Below are 20,446 nucleotides of genomic sequence, written 5' to 3'. Positions count from 1 at the left end.
CCGTGTTGTCCTGCACAGTAATAGGACCTCTCTTCTCCCCCACACTGACAACAGTATCCTCAAAAGTAATATCCTATAATTAGCCCCTACAGTAATACTATCCCACATTCTGGACCCCATGTGTCCTCCCATTCTGGAACCCATTTGTCCACCCATTCTGCCTCATGTCTCTCCATATTGCCCCCATAGTCATCCATAATAGTAAAATGCATCTCATAGTCATATATAGTAGTACAATGCAGCCCCATAGCGGTATAATGCAGCTCCATAGTTGTATAATGCACCCCCATAGGGGTATAATGCGCCCCATGGTGATATAATGCACCCCCATAGTATAATGCAGCCCCATATCAGTATAAAGTAACCCTTAGTATTATGCAGCCTCATAGCAGTATAATGCAACCCCATAGTAGTATAATGCAGCCCCATACCATGGCTTTACAAAAAAATAAAAAAAAGTTTATCCTTACCTGGCCGAGATCAAGCGGTCTAATCCCCTATGATTCAGCTGAGGTGTGGACCTTTGTTCCGGCGTATGACAGTGACATGATACGCCGGGGACGTGCCCACTGACGTCAGCTGCCGGCCTGTGTGTCTTAGGACACACTGGCAATTACTGAGCTGGCAGAATCCTGCTGCTGGGGCCCGGTGAGCAGAAGAGAGGGGGCCCCGCTGCAGACTCTCTCTGCTTATCTGGCCCCATATGCCAGTAAGAGCAGTAATGCCCTGATGGCTGTGCTATCTAGTGACAAAGGTATCTGTCAAGGGATAGAATGCACTGAGCGGTATTGTTATCAGTCAGTACTTAACGTTTTTGTACGAGAAGCGGGAAAAATGAGCGAGCGAAAGGATCTGAGCAGCTGCGGCAAGTGATGACTACTGGACTGGGTCCGAGCATCCCTGAGGTGTCACGTCTTGTGGGGAGTTCCTCATATGCCCGGATTAGTACCTAGTAGACATGAGCCAATCTTTAAAAATTCGAATTAGCCAACTTGACAAAAATTTGACTTGTGACAAATAGAAATTAATGCAAAGCTGAAAGGATGTGTGCAATACTCTGAGGTCTCCTGGGACTGTATTTGACCCCTTCAAAGCGCTTTTACCTACCTAATGCTATAAAGAACCAGAACCCCCTTCATGGTCACAGGGGTCCCTAATGTCAGTCAAAAATCAAGGTGATGACTTGTCTTCAGATTCCCACATCACAATCCGATCGACCATCTCTGCAGACTGCTGGAAAAGTCTAATCCACGGAGGTCGCAACGAGCAACTTGCATGACATAATGGATCGGCTGCTAATTTATTGGTGCCAGATACTACAGGGCATGTCAGGGATCTGGTGGATCCTTGTCCAGGTGGATCAGAGATGTTTTTGGCAGAGCAAAGGCTTGGAGATGAGCTCTCACCATTTAGGTATCTGCAAAAAACACACCTTTGACCATAGAGTAGCCGTCTCCTACAATGTACAGGTCTCAGGCTTCATCTATATTATGTGGCCACTAATGATTTGGACTGATCACATTGTGCAGTCACTTGGCTACAAACCTGGGCTCCTCCATGTAGATCTAATCACAGTAACTGCCCCTGTGCAGCCGGCAGATGATCCATCACAACTAATGTAATTTGTACTGAGCCACAGCTATGAGCCTGCACCTCTGTAATGGATGAGGTACAAGAGAAAACCACAGAGGAATAGCTGCAGCCATTAAAGGAAGGAATTATTCCACGTTGTCTACAGGAAAGATCTACATCTTGGTACCGTGTTAGCCAGTAGATAAAAAAAAATATTTAGAATTGAGAGTCCTCAGTGGTTGATACCTTTTAATGGCTAACTGAAAAGATGGTAACAAATTGCAAGCTTTCGAGACTACACAGGTCTCTTCATCAGGCAAAGACTAAAATAAATTCTGAAGAATCACATATTTATGCACAACATAGCACAGAGAAAAAAGGGGGAAAAACCATGGATAAGCCAGGTGACATGAAGCAGAATTACCATGAGTGATAAACAGTTATGTCCATAAATATTGGGCCAGTTCTTAGATAAGGAATGTTTTATTGTCCTGTGATTAGGGTCTCTGTTGTGATGACCCCTCATAGACTGAGGGGCAATTTCCTTAGTTGATGTAAAAAGACTTAAGTCCATGCGACACATTCATTCCTGCAGTTAGTGTCAAAGGTCATCATCAGTTTATATTCCCAGACTCTTGTCTCTCTGAGATTTGACGCTATCTTTTAACACAAGTAATTTCATGTCCATAATGTTATGATTTGGGAGACAGAAATGTATTGCCACAGGTAGATCCATTCTTTTTTCTCTTATTGTATGGCGATGAGAGTTCATCCTTGTTCTCGGTTTCTGCCCTGTCTCCCCCACATACAGACCCCCAGTTGGACATTTAGTACAAATAATTAGGTACACAACATTAGAAGTGTCGCAGCTGAAAGTACCTGGTATCTTGTAGTCCTGATGTGAATTGGGGATCTTTATCTTGTCCGTGGTCATTATAAATGGACAGGTTTTACATTTTTTCTGGTTGCAAGGAAAGGTTCCTGTAGCTGTGGGAGAGGACAGGGAGCTCTTGACAATGATGCTTCTTAGATGTGGGGGCTGACTAAAACACAGTAGTGGGGGGTCTGGAAAAGTGGATTGTAATCGGGCATCTTTTTGTAGTAAAGGTTGTAATTTCCGTGCAGCTCCCCTTAGCCCCTCCAGATTTGGATTGTAGGTGACTACTAGGGGCACCCGGTTATTTTCTTCTGTAGCTTTGTAGTGTAGCAGGTGATTACTTGATATTCCGGTGGTTCTTGTGATCTGGTTTTCAATTGTTCTTGGATGGTCACCCTGATTCAAAAAGGTCTTTGAGGCGACCAAGGTGTTCATTCCTATCCATTGGGTTGGAACATATGCGATTGTATCTGATGGCTTGGCTGTAGACAATGGAGTTTTTTATGTGTTTTGGATGGAAACTGTCCCATTTAAGGTATGTTGGGCGGTCGATTGGCTTCTGATACAGGGATGTAATTGTGGGTGAGGATGAATTTTATAAGTTTCACCACAGAATCTGCATCGATCCCTGTGTTTTCCAGGAAGAATTTGCAGGCATTTAATCCATCCTGGTGTGGGATATTGGAGTACAAAGATTCCACATCCATGGTGGCCAGGATGGTTCCTTCTGGTAGAGGACCTATTGCTGATAGTTTATTCAATAGGTCAGTTGTGTCCTGAATGAAGCTGGGTGTATCCTTTACCAGGGGTTTAAGAATACCCTCTACCCATCCAGATACCTGCTCACTAACGGTGCCCCCACACATGAGATAATTGGTCTTCCTGGGTTTCCCGATTTGTGGATTTTGGGAAGCATGTAGAATGTCCTTGTTCTTGGACTTTCTGGTATCAGGTCATTGGTTCTTATGGATTCATCAGGCAGACAAGATACCAACTTGCTTAGTTCCTTGTAATAATCCTGTGTAGGATCCGACTCCAATTTTTTGTAGTAGTGTGTGTCCATAAGTTGTCTGTTTGCTTCCCTCATATAGTCCAATGTGTTCATCATGACTATTGTACCTCCCTTGTCAGCAGGTTTAATGATGATTTCTTGTTGGTTTTCAGAGACTGTAGGGCCTTTCTCTCCTGGGCACTGATGTTGAAATTACTTGTGTAAAAAGGTAGCTTCAAATCTCAGAGACAGAAGAATCTGGGAATATAAACTGATGACGACCTTTGACAGCCTTAGTGGATTTATGTCTTTTTACATCAACTAAGGAACTTGCCCCTCAGTCTATGAGGGGTCATCACAACAGAGACCCTAATCAGAGGACAATAAAACATTCCTTATCTAAGCGCTGGCCCAATATTTATGGACATAACTGCTTATCACTCATGGTAATTCTGCTTCATGTCACCTGTCTTATCCATGGTTTTCCCCCTTTTTTTTCTCTGTGCTGTGTTGTGCATAAATATGTGATTCTTAAGAATTTGTTTTAGTCTTTGCCTGATGAAGAGACCTGTGTAATCTCGAAAGCTTGCAATTTGTTACCATCTTTTCAGCTGGCCATTAAAAGGTATCAACCACTGAGGACTCTCAATTCTAAATATTTTTCCACGTTGACTGTGTGCTGAGAAGGCACAAACCCATGAATCTAATTTCACACCCACAACTGCACCGTGCATCGAAAGCTTACATCAAGACGATATACCTGGTTAAAATAGCACATATTACAATAACTACTATAATACTGCTCCTCTATGTGCAAGAATATCACTACTACAATACTGCTCCTATGTACAAGAATATAACTACTATAATACTGCCCCTATGTACAAGAATATAACTACTATAATACTGCCCCTATGTACAAGAATATAACTGCTATAATACTGCCCCTATGTACAAGAATATAACTACTATAATATAATAATAATAATAATAATTTTTATTTATATAGCGCCAACATATTCCGCAGCGCTTTACAAATTATAGAGGGGACTTGTACATACAATAGACATTACAGCATAACAGAAATACAGTTCAAAACAGATACCAAGAGGAGTGAGGGCCCTGCTCGTAAGCTTACAAACTATGAGGAAAAGGGGAGACACGAGAGGTGGATGGTAACAATTGCTTTAGTTATTCGGACCAGCCATAGTGTAAGGCTTGGGTGTTCATGTAAAGCTGCATGAACCAGTTAATTAATTTTTTTTTTTTTTTTTAATATAGGCCACACAGGGATAATACTGCCCATATGTACAAGAATATAACTGCTATAATACTGCCCCTATGTACAAGAATATAACTGCTATAATACTGCCCATATGTACAAGAATATAACTGCTATAATACTGCCCCCTATGTACAAGAATATAACTACTATAATACTGCTCCTATGTACAAGAATATAACTACTATAATACTGCTCCTATGTACAAGAATATAACTACTATAATACTGCTCCTATGTACAAGGATATAACTACTATAATACTGCCCCTATGTACAAGAATATAACTACTATAATACTGCCCATATGTACAAGAATATAACTACTATAATACTGCCCCCTATGTACAAGAATATAACTACTATAATACTGCTCCTATGTACAAGGATATAACTACTATAATACTGCCCATATGTACAAGAATATAACTGCTATAATACTGACCACTATGTACAAGAATATAACTACTATAATAGTGCTCCTATGCACAAGAATATAACTACTATAATACTACTCCTATGTACAAGAATATAACTACTATAATACTGCTCCTATGTGCAAGAATATAACTACTATAATACTACTCCTATGTACAAGAATATAACTACTATAATACTACTCCTATGTACAAGAATATAACTACTATAATACTGCCCCTATGTACAAGAATATAACTACTATAATACTGCCCCTATGTACAAGAATATAACTACTATAATACTGCCCCTATGTACAAGAATATAACTACTATAATACTACTCCTATGTACAAGAATATAATTAATAACTGTCCCTGATGTACGCTAATACTGCCATATTGTAAGTTATCGCAGTACATTTTAGAAGGGTAATTATTGTCATTTGGAAGCAGCATTATAGCAGGCTCTGTCATTCCCTTTTTGTGCCAGAGGGCACATTAATATATTTATGGGGAGGCTGCGTGTCTCACTATGATTTTGGAAATTACAATTGCTAACTTTAATCAAATATTGATATGTAATAAAGAATATGAAGGCAGCACAGGATACTTATTGTCACCGCTTGGATTTTACATTTCACTGCCCATGTGCAACTAATGCCAACCGGAGAGAAGCTATAGAATCGTCAGGCCAGGTTCACACACGGTATTTATGTAGCAATTTTTATTTTTAATTTATTTGCGGTGTAAGACTTCAGTACTCTTAGATTGCTGGATAAGTATGAACTTTGGTTTTATTATACTTTATTTATAGAAAGTTTTGATTTCCCTTTAATAACAAACAGCTTGGTTTCCAGTGTGCAGCCAGCAGTGTAAAGAATGGTGGACATTTATAAATATTTGGTGATAATAGCATATTTTACGGCATGGTATATGGGCAGCAATTTGCTAAGCTATTACATGTGCAGCGCTTCTTGCCATTCCATAATTTAGTGCATTTTATAACTTCTGCCTTTCTTTTAAAACCTTTTATAACTTTTGAAACAATAAAAATTAAATAAAGCCCATTTTGCTCTGTAACCTTCCATATGCATAATACTCCAGTCACAACCAAAGCTGCATTCTATTTCATTAATATACTCTTTGGTGATTTATTTCCAGGATTTAACTCTTTGGTGGGCGGCATCATGGGATTTTCCATTCTTATAAGTGCTGAGGTGTACAAGCACAATTCTTCTGTCTGGTACCTGGATGGAACTGTCGGAATTTTGATTGGACTTATAATAATGGGATACGGGATAAAGTAAGTAGATTATGAACTTACTATAATTATCTGGAGCACGAAAGGTGTAAATAGCAGTTACATCCATGCTCAGGTACCTCAGGGGTGGGGTCTAAAGACATCGATCATGTAAAAAGTTTCTAGCTTTATAGATGGCACATGGTTGGTACCCAACTGTTTCACCAAATTGGGCTACAATAGGGTTTGAACATTTTGGGGAATTTCTGTGCGGTTTGTTGTATATTTGCATAACCTCTGTCAAAAACAATAAAGTTGGGAGGCATGTATAAGGGTCTTCCACCAATTTCACCACTTGGATATAGTCATTGTGCTCTGATATAGTGCACAATAGCAGAGAAGAAAAGTCCTTTGTCACAGGACCTGTAAAGTTAGAGCAGAGCTGCCAATCAGAAAGTCTGAACAATAGCCCCGCCCCCGAGGAGCTGACTAGCAGTGTAAACAGTGGGGGCAACCAGAAATGTCTGTTTTTTTGTTTTCATTTTCATCTCTTTTCTTGACTTGCAGATTACTATTGGACATGGTTCCCCGAGTGAGACAGACCCGCCATTACGAGATGTTTGAATAAAGGGACCAAGGGGATTTTCATTTACCCCCTAAAACTTTTCGTCACAAATGAGAGCAGCAAATATTTCAATGGTGTGTAACCAAACTTATATTGTTGGATTGAAAAACTATTTAATAACCCGTAGTGCGCAAATTAACATTTATCGGTCTGGTGTCGTCCTGAAGAAGGAGCGCACAAACCTCCGGGAAATGGACTTATGTTACTTGTATCTATGACCGTTCTCTACATATCTACAGAAGGAACCCCGTCTCCAGAATATGGCCGACTGTGGGCGCATCGGCTGATTGACGCTGCAAGAGACAAAATAACAGAGTATTTTTCTATATACATGCATAATACATGTGTGCAGAGCGGCTTCATGAACTCAGTGTACGGTTTATACCTCCACAAGCACAGAATGAACCACATAATCGGGAGCACAAAGACAGAGGAAGCCAACATGGGGAAAATCACCCACATCCCATAGTCATATAGGAAACATCTACTATCTGCTTCTTGCCTGTAGGGGGCAGCGTACTAGTGGGACTAAACACAACTAAGGTGGTCAGTGACAGGGGTTGAATGGGTTTCACCCGTGACTTCCTTTTTCTGTGAACCAGAAATATGTTCATTGCAGTTGTCACTCTACTTCATGCATTTGGCAGCAATGAGCACAATAGAAAGCTGCCTCCAGAATAAAGATATAATTAAATCCTGGGTCAAAGTGGGAGGGATATTATGATAGATTTATCATTTAATGTAATTAAGCACAAACTGAAATGGTAATATTGTGGTTTCCTACAGCGGCCACTAGGGGGAGCTCCGATGCTCATTGCATACAGAACTCAGTAATAGTATGCAGTAAGCTCCCGAGCTCCCTCTAGTGGAAGATAAAGGTCTACGCAAGCAATTTCGAGTTAGAAAAAAACAACGCTCTATAAAAAATGATGAGTGCTGAATTTAAGACATGACGGAGTTCAACTTTGAGAATATTTATTGTCACAGTCATAGTAATATCAAAGATGAGATGGACTGGTCTTTAATAGCACATTTTTTTACGCTGGCAATAGAAAAAAAAAAAGCTGGAAAAGCCTCAAATAGTTCCAAAATCTTAATTGAAGTGAGGGTTGGCAGCTACTTATCTCCACAGCTCAATTTGGGCTTATTAATTTGTACAAAGAGGTGAAGTTAATGTAAATTTGCATAAAGGGGACGTTTCCAACTGTTTGGGGGGCGTTCCCCCGTTACTCAGGGGTGGGGCTTAAACATAATTCATGATTATAGAATTAAGTTGGTAAATGTCATCTCCCTATATCTATGGCCGGCTCAGTCCTGCACAGCCTTTTATTTGTAATGACCACAATTCTATATATAATTAACCCTTACCTCCATCAGCCCTGGATGACGCAGGTTATGACGACGCCATCGGCCTTTCTCTTAGTATTTGTGGTTGGTTCGTTCTCGTTCCCGAAATGTCTCGTGCTGTATCATATGGGACGTACAACAGCGTCTTACCAGGCCAGTCCATAAGGTAAAGCAATACAGGTCTCGTTGGCGGAGATGTGGCGAGTACGGAACATGCGATAATAATAATAAAGCACAAAAAAGGAGGGTAAAAAGTATCAGGTCCAGATAGAAATAAATAAAAACAAAGTATTACTATAACAAGACAATTACTCCATCCTCGGACATATAATACCTTCCTGTAACTTTTTATACTTTAAAGGGATCACACAACCCCTTTTTACTTACGTGTAGGGGGAAATAAAGGGACAACCCCCCCCGTGTAACGTATAGAGGGGGCTTATGCAGTTCTGCAACTTTCTAACAGTTTGTTTCATCTTCGCTTCTTTCAGTGAATGAAAACGAACGTTATCATATTAAATTGAGATTCTAGTAACGAAACTGACACACTGTAACGAGCTCCGCACCGGCATCGCTTAGACACGCTGGTCATACGTTTATGGCTCCTTAAAGTGAACAAGAATGTTTCCGTTCACTGACAGCAAGCGGACATCGAAAATGGGTCCCCCCCGAAGTGACATTCGGTAATTTGCAACCATTCGGTCTTCCTGCCCTGGAAATACCTTTGATCATGGTTGACCAATCAAAATGGATTGTGGTGATCGGCTGCCCCCTAATATGCAAAAGGTATTTGGCCAAATTATTAGTGATGCCTTAAGGGGTTCAGTTCTTATGGGGGAAAATTGTCTCTCTCCTTAAAAAAAAAAAAACTTTCTCAATTTGATGTTTAAATGTCCAAAATTACGATTCCGTACCATTTAGTGTATGCATCTCCTAGGCAGAATGATGCGTCTCCTTGGTTACAGACTACAGAGACTGTGCAGTCTGGTCCAACAGTAATAGCAACAGTCACATCTCAGGGTTTGTTCACATGTAGCTTTTTTTTCTGCATTTCTTTCTGCATGGAATGCACAGATAACATTACGCTCACATTTTGATACATATGTGGGACTTTATTTTGTCTCCTTGGTGAAAAAAAAACTATAGTAAATGCTAAAAACCATTCATTTGAGTTTTCTTTTTTCTTCAAATAATGCAAAAGGAGTTGGAAAAAAAAATGCAAAAAAAGAAAAAAATGCACCAAGTATAAGATTTTGTAAATTGCTTCTACAATCCCTGGCAAAAGATTATGGACTCACCGACCTTGGAGGAAGTTCATTCAGTTGTTTATTTTCAAGAAAAGCAGATCTCAGACATGGCACAAAACTAAAGTCATTTCGAATGGCAACTTTCTGGCTTTAAGAAACACTAAAATAAATCAAGAAGAAAAAATGTGGTGGTCAGTAATGGTTACTGATTTTTAGCTAAGCATAGGGAAAAAATTATGGAATCATGAAAAACAAAAACAAAAACCCTCCAACACATCACTAGTATTTTGTTGCACCCCCTCTGGCTTTATTCCAGCTCGCAGTCTCTGAGGCCTGGACTTACTGAGGGTCACACAGGACTCTTCATCAATCTGGCTCCAACTTCCCCTGATTGCTGTCCCCAGATCAGCTTTGCAGGTTGGATTCTTGTCATCGACCGTTTTCTTCAACTTCCACCAAAGATTTTCAGTTGGACTGAGATCCGGACTATTTGCAGACCATGACATTGACCTTATGTGTCTATTTTCCAGGAATGTTTGCGCAGTTTTTGCTCTATGGCAGGATGCATTATCATCTTGAAAAATGATTTCATCATCCCCAAACATCCTTTCAATTGATGGGATAAGAAAAGTGTCCAAAATATCAACATAAACTTGTGCATTTATTGAAGATGTAATGACAGCCATCTCCCCAGTGCCTTTACCTGACATGCAGCCCCATATCATCAATGACTGTGGAAATTTGCATGTTCTCTTCAGGCAGTCATCTTTATAAATCTCATTGGAACGGCACCAAACAAAAGTTCCATCATCATCACCTTGCCCAATGCAGATTCGCGATTCATCACGGAATATGACTTTCATCCAGTCATCCACAGTCCACGATTGCTTTTCCTTAGCCCATTGTAACCTTGTTTTTTTTCTGTTTAGGTGTTAATGATGGCTTTCGTTTAGCTTTTCTGTATGTAAATCCCATTTCCTTTGGGCGGTTTCTTACAGTTCGGTCACAGACATTGACTCCAGTTTCTACCCATTTGTTCCTCCTTTGTTTTGTTGCGCATTTCCTGTTTTGGAGACATATTGCTTTAAGTTTCCGGTCTTGACGCTTTGATGTCTTCCTTGGTCTACCAGTATGTTTGCCTTTAACAACCTTCCCATGTTGTTTGTATTTGGTCCAGATTTTAGACACAGCTGACTGGGAACAACCAACATCTTTTGCAACATTGTGTGATGATTTACCCTCTTTTAAGAGTTTGATAATCTTCTCCTTTGTTTCAATTGACATCTCTTGTGTTGGAGCCATGATCCATGTCAGTCTACTTGGTGCAACAGCTCTCCAAGGTGTGATCACTCCTTTTAGATGCAGACTAATGAGCAGATCTAATTTGATGCAGGTGTTAGTTTTGGGAGTTGAAATTTAGAGGGTGATTCCATAATTTTTTTTTCCCACATAATTGAGTGAGTCCATCATTTTTCCCCTTGTTCTAAAAAAGTTACAAATACTGACTACCACATTTTTTTGTTCTTGATTTCTTTTAGTGTTTCTTAAAGCCAGGAAGTTGCCTTTGGAAATTACTTTAGTTTTGTGCCATGTCTGTGATCCGCTTTTTTTTAATAAAAAACAAACAACTGAATGAACATCCTCCAAGGCCGGTGATTCCAGAATTTTTGCCAGGGGTTGTACTATAAAATGCTGCATTTTGTCTTTTGCAAAGAAAATAAAAACGCATCGTAAACGCAACGTGTGAACAAGCACCTTACCCTAGAAGGCAGAACAACAGAGTTTTTTGCACAGAACCTGCAGGAACAAAACTGAAGTTTTAAAAATCATATCTAGTGGGATTTTTTTTGTTCTTCAGATGCATGGAGATAAAAAATAAAAGTTGTAATGGTGAACGGACCCTCTAGACTCAGAGTTGGTTCTGGACGGGGGGAGGGGCGGGGGATGTTAAGTCCTATGTTACTATCCTTTTAATTGTGAAAAATAGAATCCCCCGCAAAAAAAATAAATATAACATTTTAACAATTAAATTGTCAAATAAACAAAGGGAAAAGAATATAAAAAGTTGAAACTTTAGTACGTGCGATTTATTTTTGTAGCCATTTTACATCCGTGTAGAATTCGCACATTTCTGTTAGTCACATTCCATATTCGCCTCCATATTGGAAAATGCGGCGGTTCTGTCCACTTTCCGTAGCGTTTTGGTAATTCTGGATGAACCCGAAGCGTTTGGCGAGCAGAATAGTTCTTGACTGTTTGTTGTTTTTAGGTAAAAATTGACTCTGTATCCAAGTTTTCTGGAAATCTGAAACCTTCTCAGTAATTTATTGCAATTGTATCGTAATTATTCACATTGACGGTGTATTCCCTGAATGTAATGTATATTTTAACGTCTTCCTTAAAGAAGGTGCATTGAATTCTTTGCTGTATGGGGGGGGGATGCGGGGGGCTCCGGCATCAAGTGACTGAGTGATGCGTTACGGCGACCCCTGCTGACAAGGGAATAAATTACAGTCTTTCAACAATAAATATTTATTCAAAAAATAAGTGTCTGTCTCTTAGCTTTTAAATGTATCATCTCAAACTCCTCCCTAGAGGAACTATTGTGAAATCAGTCACCGGAGAGCGGTAGGATAATGTTAGTTCTCTTCCTGAGCACCGTGGACACATCTGTAGTCGGTATAAGTCAGTCTCACAATATGCTATGTATCCAGATTACGCTGATCGCAGACGTGGGCCGAGGGAGACACAGACATAGAAGATGAAGCGTAGAGAGAAGGAAAAGCAGCTTCAAAGGGGAAACCGACCGAGCACCAGACCTGCAGCCCCACGAACAAACGTCACGGACGCAGAGGAACCAGCCCATCGACTGGAGACAATGATCCAGATAGAGGTGTTCTCAGTCATTGTACAGGAGGAGGTGAGCTGTGACATCACCTATTGTGAATGGTGGATCCTGTGTTATCTACTGTATATAGAGGTGTTATCAGTCATTATACAGAAGGAGGAGGTGAGCTGTGACATCACAGGATCCACCATTCACAATAGGTGATGTCACAGCTCACCTCCTCCTCCTGTATAATGACTGATAACACCTCTATATACAGTAGATAACACAGGATCCACCATTCACAATAGGTGATGTCACAGCTCACCTCCTCCTCGCCACATGAACTCTGTTCAGACTCATTAGAGACTTCAATACAAAAGATAGGGACAGACTCAATTTGCTAATGTATATGTGGATTTCCTGAAAGAACAGAAATTTAGAGCCTAAAAAAGCTCCAGTTACCACTGTAAGATTTTTGCATTTTTATTTTAAGATTGACGTATGGTAAAAAGAAAAAAAAAAGTTATCAAAAAACCCTCAAAATTACGGAATCGGGCAGCATGTATCAGCTGTCAGGTTCCTGTTAAGACAAAAACCTAATTTAAAGGGAATCTGTCCCCCTGGGACATATATGACCTATTAATATGGGCATACAGGTGATAGAAATGTTATTATTGTGGAGAAATGATATATTCTTTCCTTATGTTAATGATTTCTTCCATGCTCCGGGTGTGCGATGCTGTAAGAAATCCCCACCTCCTCCTCATCACCTGTAGCGCTAGAATCCCGCGCCTGCGCTCCGCCCTCCCTCCACAATGCGCACCACAGGAGCTGCATTCAGGGATCTTCTGCGCAGGCGCCTTCCGTTCCAGTGACCTCCAGTGTGCGCGCCGATAAGGTGTTCTCCCCACTTCCTTTCTGCATAGTCATTGCTCTGTACACATGGTTCCTAGCGATGACTGTGCAAGGAGGAAGTAGGGAGAGCACAGTATCCGGAGGTCACAGTGACTCGCTGGCGCCTGGAACAAATCATTAACATTAAGAGAGAACATAAAATTTCTCAACAAGATCATTAATATGAGGCCCACAGGTAGGACCATTGTAACATTTATTTTACCTGTATGCCCATATTAATAGGTCATATATGTGCCGGAGGGGACAAATTCCCTTTAAACAATAGAACATTTATGGACATAAAAGTGAATGCAAAGTTGAGTGTCCTCAGATCGCCATCTAGTGGAGATAAATGATATCTGCACTGCACATAGAATTATCATAGTGATAGTTCGCCATCTAGTGGAACCAAATCTGATCTACATTGACTATAGAACTTTTAGGCGATATTCTGCGACGAAACCAGACTGGTGTGTAAGTGTATATTAGCTACTCAACGAATACATACAAAATACTAACCTTTATTAAGTCCACAGCTAACAGATCATCAAGATAAATATACACTTTAAGCATATGGACACCTTTCCTTTTCAATGTATGTTTTTTAGGGCTGATTAGTTTTGGAATTTTTAGCAAAAAAAAAAAAAATTAGCTCCATTTGAATTTACTAGTTCTTACTTTTCCCAGCAGACATTTAATAAGATTAGCACATTTGTTATTCCTACTCGACTCCCTACTTTCCTTGCATATTCCAGCCCCCCTAAATCCCCATTGACCCCTACCAACACTGTTTCACTCTGTCTACTCCATATATCCCCCTATGTGAAGAAACGAGAGTACAGTTAGGGCCAGAAATATTTGGACAGTGACACAAGTTTTGTTATTTTAGCGGTTTACAAAAACATGTTCAGAAATACAATTATATATATAATATGGTCTGAAAGTGCACACTCCCAGCTGCAATATGATAGTTTCCACATCCAAGTCGGAGAAAGGGTTTAGGAATCATAGCTCTGTAATGCATAGCGTCCTCTTTTTCAAGGGACCAAAAGTAATTGGACAATGGACTCTAAGGGCTGCAATTAACTCTGAAGGCGTCTCCCTCGTTAACCTGTAATCAATGAAGTAGTTAAAAGGTCAGGGGTGGATTCCAGGTGTGTGGTTTTGCATTTGGAAGCTGTTGCTGTGAGCAGACAACATGCGGTCAAAGGAACTCTCAATTGAGGTGAAGCAGAACATCCTGAGGCTGAAAAAAAAGAAAAAATCCATCAGAGAGATAGCAGACATGCTTGGAGTAGCAAAATCAACAGTTGGGTACATTCTGAGAAAAAAGGAATTGACTGGTGAGCTTGGGAACTCAAGAAGGCCTGGGCGTCCACGGATGACAACAGTGGTGGATGATCGCCGCATACTTAATTTGGTGAAGAAGAACCCGTTCACAACATCAACTGAAGTCCAGAACACTCTCAGTGAAGTAGGTGTATCTGTCTCTAAGTCAACAGTAAAGAGAAGACTCCATGACACTAAATACAAAGGGTTCACATCTAGATGCAAACCATTCATCAATACCAAAAATAGACAGAAAAACACCTCAAGAAGCCAGCTCAGTTCTGGAAAAGTATTTTATGGACAGATGAGACAAAGATCAACCTGTACCAGAATGATGGGAAGAAAAAAGTTTGGAGAAGAAAGGGAACGGCACATGATCCAAGGCACACCACATCCTCTGTAAAACATGGTGGAGGCAACGTGATGGCATGGGCATGCATGGCTTTCAATGGCACTGGGTCACTTGTGTTTATTGATGACATAAGAGCAGACAAGAGTAGCCGGATGAATTCTGAAGTGTACCGGGATATACTTTCAGCCCAGATTCAGCCAAATGCTGCAAAGTTGATTGGACGGCGCTTCATAGTACAGATGGACAATGACCCCAAGCATGGGCGGACATACCGCCGGTTCAACCTGTGCAACTGCACCGGGGCCCAGAGCCGGAGGGGGCCCCTGAAGGACCGAGAAAGCAGGGCGGTGAATGACAGCCGGCGGCAGGATTCCTGCTAACAGGAGAAGCAGGGGGCCCGCTCTACTGCACACGTGATATGATGGTCAAAAGGGGCCCCCTGCCTGACCTCTCCTGTTAGCCGACATTACGCTGCTGTCCGGCTGTCACTGGTGCAGTGTGGTGAGGGGGCGGCAGACGCTGGAAGAGAGGACTGAGGGAGTCACTGAAGAATGATGCAACTCGCTGCTGTGCAGGTACACATTCTTCCCAGTTCCCAGAGCCCCAGTGATCGGCAGGACTGGGATAGTGGATACACGTGAAAATAGGGGGAGGGGAGGAGGAATTACTAGTCCAGGTAGGAGATAGGAGAAGGCCTGGCCCGCCGGGAGTCTGCAGGGACGAGTGCTGACAGTCTAGACAGGCTCCATGTCTCCCCTGCTCATTTCCTGTGTTCTGGGCCTGACCAGCTCCCTGCAACTGCACTCTCTGTAGGTACTGTACATATTCCATCTGATGGATGTTGATCTATCTAGTGTGTGTGTGTGTGTGTGTACTGCAGTGTGTATGTATATTGCTAGTGTGTGTGTATATACAGCTAGTGTGTGTGTGTGTATACTGCAGTGTGTATATATATTGCTAGTGTGTGTGTATATATAGCTAGTGTGTGTGTGTGTGTGTGTATACTGCAGTGTGTATGTATATTGCTAGTGTGTGTGTATAGCTAGTGTGTGTATACTGCAGTGTGTGTATATATTGCTAGTGCGTGTGTATATAGCTAGTGTGTGTGTGTGTATACTGCAGTGTGTATATATATTGCTAGTGTGTGTGTATATATAGCTAGTGTGTGTATGTGTGTGTATACTGCTGTGTGTATATATATATATATTGCTAGTGTGTGTGTATATATATAGCCAGTGGCGTAGGAAGGGGGGTGCGGTCCGCCCCGGGCGGCACAATGCAGGGGGCGGCCGGCGCTGCAGGAGAAGAAAAAAAAAAAAAAAAAAAGACGCCCCTTTAAATCTTCGGGCGGCGCCGTCCGCCGCCACGACCAGGGCCAGCTCCCCCCACCACCGTACCCCGCCCCCCGCTCTATACTCACCTCTCCTGGTTCCTGCGGCGCCGGCAGCTGCAGCGTCCTCTGACTCTGCGACGTCTCAGGGCAGAGGGCGCGATGACGTCACTACTGTGCGCACCGCTCTGCCTCTCTGTCCTGAGCGTCGCAGAGCCGGAGAGACGCTGACTGCACCAGACCTGCGCTAGGAACGGGAGAGGTGAGGATTTTACTTTTTTTTTTTTTTCTTTATGTCTGACTGTCTGGGGCTGGGGCAATGCTGGACACACTGGGGCAATACAGGAGACTATGGGGCAGATTGCTGGACACACTGGGGCAATACATGAGACCATGGGGCAGATTGCTGGACACACTGGGGCAATACATGAGACCATGGGGCAGATTGCTGGACACACTGGGGCAATACATGAGACCATGGGGCAGATTGCTGGACACACTGGGGCAATACAGGAGACTATGGGGCAGATTGCTGGACACACTGGGGCAATACTGGAGACCATGGGGCAGATTGCTGGACACACTGGGGCAATACTGGAGACCATGGGGCAGAATGCTGGACACACTGGGGCAATACAGGAGACCATGTGGCAGAATGCTGGACACACTGGGGCAATACAGGAGACCATGGGGCAGATTGCTGGACACACTGGGGCAATACAGGAGACCATGTGGCAGAATGCTGGACACACTGGGGCAATACAGGAGACCATGGGGCAGATTGCTGGACACATTGGGGCAATACAGGAGACCATGGGGCAGATTGCTGGACACACTGGGGCAATACAGGAGACCATGGGGCAGATTGCTGGACACACTGGGGCAATACTGGAGACCATGGGGCAGATTGCTGGACACACTGGGGCAATACTGGAGACCATGGGGCAGAATGCTGGACACACTGGGGCAATACAGGAGACCATGTGGCAGAATGCTGGACACACTGGGGCAATACAGGAGACCATGGGGCAGATTGCTGGACACACTGGGGCAATACAGGAGACCATGTGGCAGAATGCTGGACACACTGGGGCAATACAGGAGACCATGGGGCAGATTGCTGGACACATTGGGGCAATACAGGAGACCATGGGGCAGATTGCTGGACACATTGGGGCAATACAGGAGACCATGGGGCAGATTGCTGGACACACTGGGGCAATACTGGAGACCATGGGGCAGAATGCTGGACACACTGGGGCAATACAGGAGACCATGTGGCAGAATGCTGGACACACTGGGGCAATACAGGAGACCATGGGGCAGATTGCTGGACACACTGGGGCAATACTGGAGACCATGGGGCAGAATGCTGGACACACTGGGGAAATACTGGAGACCATGGGGCAGAATGCTGGACACACTGGGGCAATACAGGAGACTATGGGGCAGATTGCTGGACACACTGAATACTGGAGACCATGGGGCAGATTTCAGGACACATTGAGGCAATGCTGGAGACCCTGGGCAGACTTCTGGACATACTGGGGCAATACTGGAGACCATGGGGCAGATTGCTGGACACACCGGGGCAATACTGGAGACCATGGGGCAGAATGCTGGACACACTGGGGCAATACAGGAGACCATGTGGCAGAATGCTGGACACACTGGGGCAATACAGGAGACCATGGGGCAGATTGCTGGACACACTGGGGCAATACAGGAGACCATGGGGCAGATTGCTGGACACACTGGGGCAATACTGGAGACCATGGGGCAGAATGCTGGACACACTGGGGCAATACAGGAGACCATGTGGCAGAATGCTGGACACACTGGGGGTAATATGCTGGACACACTGGGGCAATGCTGGACACTGGGGGTAATATGCTGGACACACTGGGGCAGACTGCTGGACACACTGGGGAAAGGCTGGACACTGGGGGCAGATTGCTGGACACACTGGGGGCAGATTGCTGGACACACTGGGGGTAATATGCTGGACACACTGGGGCAGATTGCTGGACAACATGGGGGTAATATGCTGGACACACTGGGGCAGATTGCTGGACAACATGGGGGTAATATGCTGGACACATTGGGGGCAGGACTTGAGGCATGGGCAGAATGTAGATACGGGGCATGATTGGAGACACGGGGCAGGACTGGATCATGGGGCAGGACGGATACGATGGAGGCTGGTGGGGCAGGATGTGGAGATCATATGGGGTAGAATGGATACTCATGAGGGCAGGATGCGAGAACATATGGCTTGAGCCAGGAATGAGAAACGGGGCCAGGGTGGGGAATATTATTACCATAGGGGCTAATTAAGGGATATTATTACTGCAGTGATGTATTTATTTTATTTTTTGAGTATACTGTTTTAAATGAGGGGGCGGTCCTGTTACTGTGCAGAGTGACACTATATCACCTTTTTTTCTTCATGTGATGTAATGTAGAAGTTGTGAAAAATTAAGTAATGTGTTCTGCAAGCGGAGCTCAAGATAACTGTGTTATTTCCTGCAGAAACGAGTCCTGGCTGGAAGGAATGATGGCGGTCTGTGCTGGATGAAAGATGAAGGACTTCACCTAGAGACGTCACTGGTGAGTCAGTGTTACCTATACACTGACACTATACACTGTATACTATATAGAGGTCCTGTGTATAATGTCACCAGTGATCTCTGTATTACCTCTACACAGACACTGCATACTAAGTACAGATCTCCTGTGAATACTGGCACTTATGGTGATAGTATTGTGGGTTTTTTTTTATTACTGATCAGTATTGTAGTATTCAGTCACTATGTGGTGGTAATATGTGGTCTGGAAATGGTGTTGTGGTATTTGTCCCTTGTATGTAGTATTATTCGGTCACTATGTGGCCTGGTCATGGTGTGGTGGTATTAAGTCACAGGTGTGGCATGTGGGGGTGACACCATTAGGCCCAGTTTAAGTTCTACAAAACAGGAAAACCGTTTTTGGTAACCTTTGTGTGTATTGAGCCGGGGGGGGGGGGGGCGCCAAACTCGGGAACAGCCCCGGGCGGCAAAAGCTCTAGCTACGCCTCTGTATATAGCTAGTGTGTATGTATACTGCTGTGTGTGTATATATAGGGCTAGTATGTGTGTATACTGCTGTGTGTGTATATATAGGGCTAGTATGTGTGTGTATACTGCTGTGTGTGTATATATAGGGCTAGTATGTGTGTGTATACTGCTGTGTGTGTATATATAGGGCTAGTATGTGTGTGTATACTGCTGTGTGTGTATATATAGGGCTAGTATGTGTGTGTATACTGCTGTGTGTGTATATATAGGGCTAGTATGTGTGTGTATACTGCTGTGTGTGTATATATAGGGCTAGTATGTGTGTGTATACTGCTGTGTGTGTATATATAGGGCTAGTATGTGTGTGTATACTGCTGTGTGTGTATATATAGGGCTAGTATGTGTGTGTATACTGCTGTGTGTGTATATATAGGGCTAGTATGTGTGTGTATACTGCTGTGTGTGTATACGGCTAGTGTGTATGCTGTGTGTGTGTGTATATATAGGGTTAGTGTGTGTATACTGTTGTGTGTGTATATAGGGCTAGTGTGTATAATGCTGTGTGTGTGTGTGTATATATAGGGCTAGTATGTGTGTGTATATATAGGGCTAGTATATGTGTGTACACTGCTGTGTGTGTGTATATATATATATATATATATATATATATATATATAGGGCTAGTATATGTGTGTATACTGCTGTGTGTGTATACTGCTGTGTGTGTGTATATATAGGGCTAGTATGTGTGTGTATACTGCTGTGTGTGTATATATAGGGCTAGTATGTGTGTGTATACTGCTGTGTGTGTATATATAGGGCTAGTATGTGTGTGTATACTGCTGTGTATACACATATGTTATTATAGGTATTTTATATACAGTGTACATGCATGAGGGGGGGCCCCAAATGTATTTCCTGCACAGGGGCCCATTGCTGCTTGTGTCCGCCCCTGACCCCAAGCATACAGCCAAAGCTACCCAGGAGTTCATGAGTGCCAAAAAGTGGAACATTCTGCAATGGCCAAGTCAATCTCCAGATCTAAACCCAATTGAGCA

At 42.8% G+C, this 20,446-nt stretch overlaps 1 protein-coding gene across 1 annotated transcript in view; it reads left to right on the top strand.

The window, feature by feature from the left end:
• The window catches only part of TMEM163 (transmembrane protein 163), a 140,671-nt gene extending 131,113 nt beyond the window's left edge, over positions 1–9,558 (top strand). Inside the window, exons 7-8 of the mRNA XM_069732839.1 lie at positions 6,300–6,441; positions 6,946–9,558. Of these exons, the coding sequence (XP_069588940.1) occupies positions 6,300–6,441; positions 6,946–7,006 (203 nt within the window). The 3' untranslated portion in view covers positions 7,007–9,558. The remainder of the gene's footprint in view (positions 1–6,299; positions 6,442–6,945) is intronic.
• The last annotated feature ends 10,888 nt before the right edge of the window (positions 9,559–20,446 follow it).

This window comes from Ranitomeya imitator, chromosome 7, assembly GCF_032444005.1.
Source record: "Ranitomeya imitator isolate aRanImi1 chromosome 7, aRanImi1.pri, whole genome shotgun sequence".
Lineage (NCBI taxonomy): Eukaryota > Metazoa > Chordata > Amphibia > Anura > Dendrobatidae > Ranitomeya > Ranitomeya imitator.
This window is presented reverse-complemented; position numbering and strand designations above follow the sequence as displayed.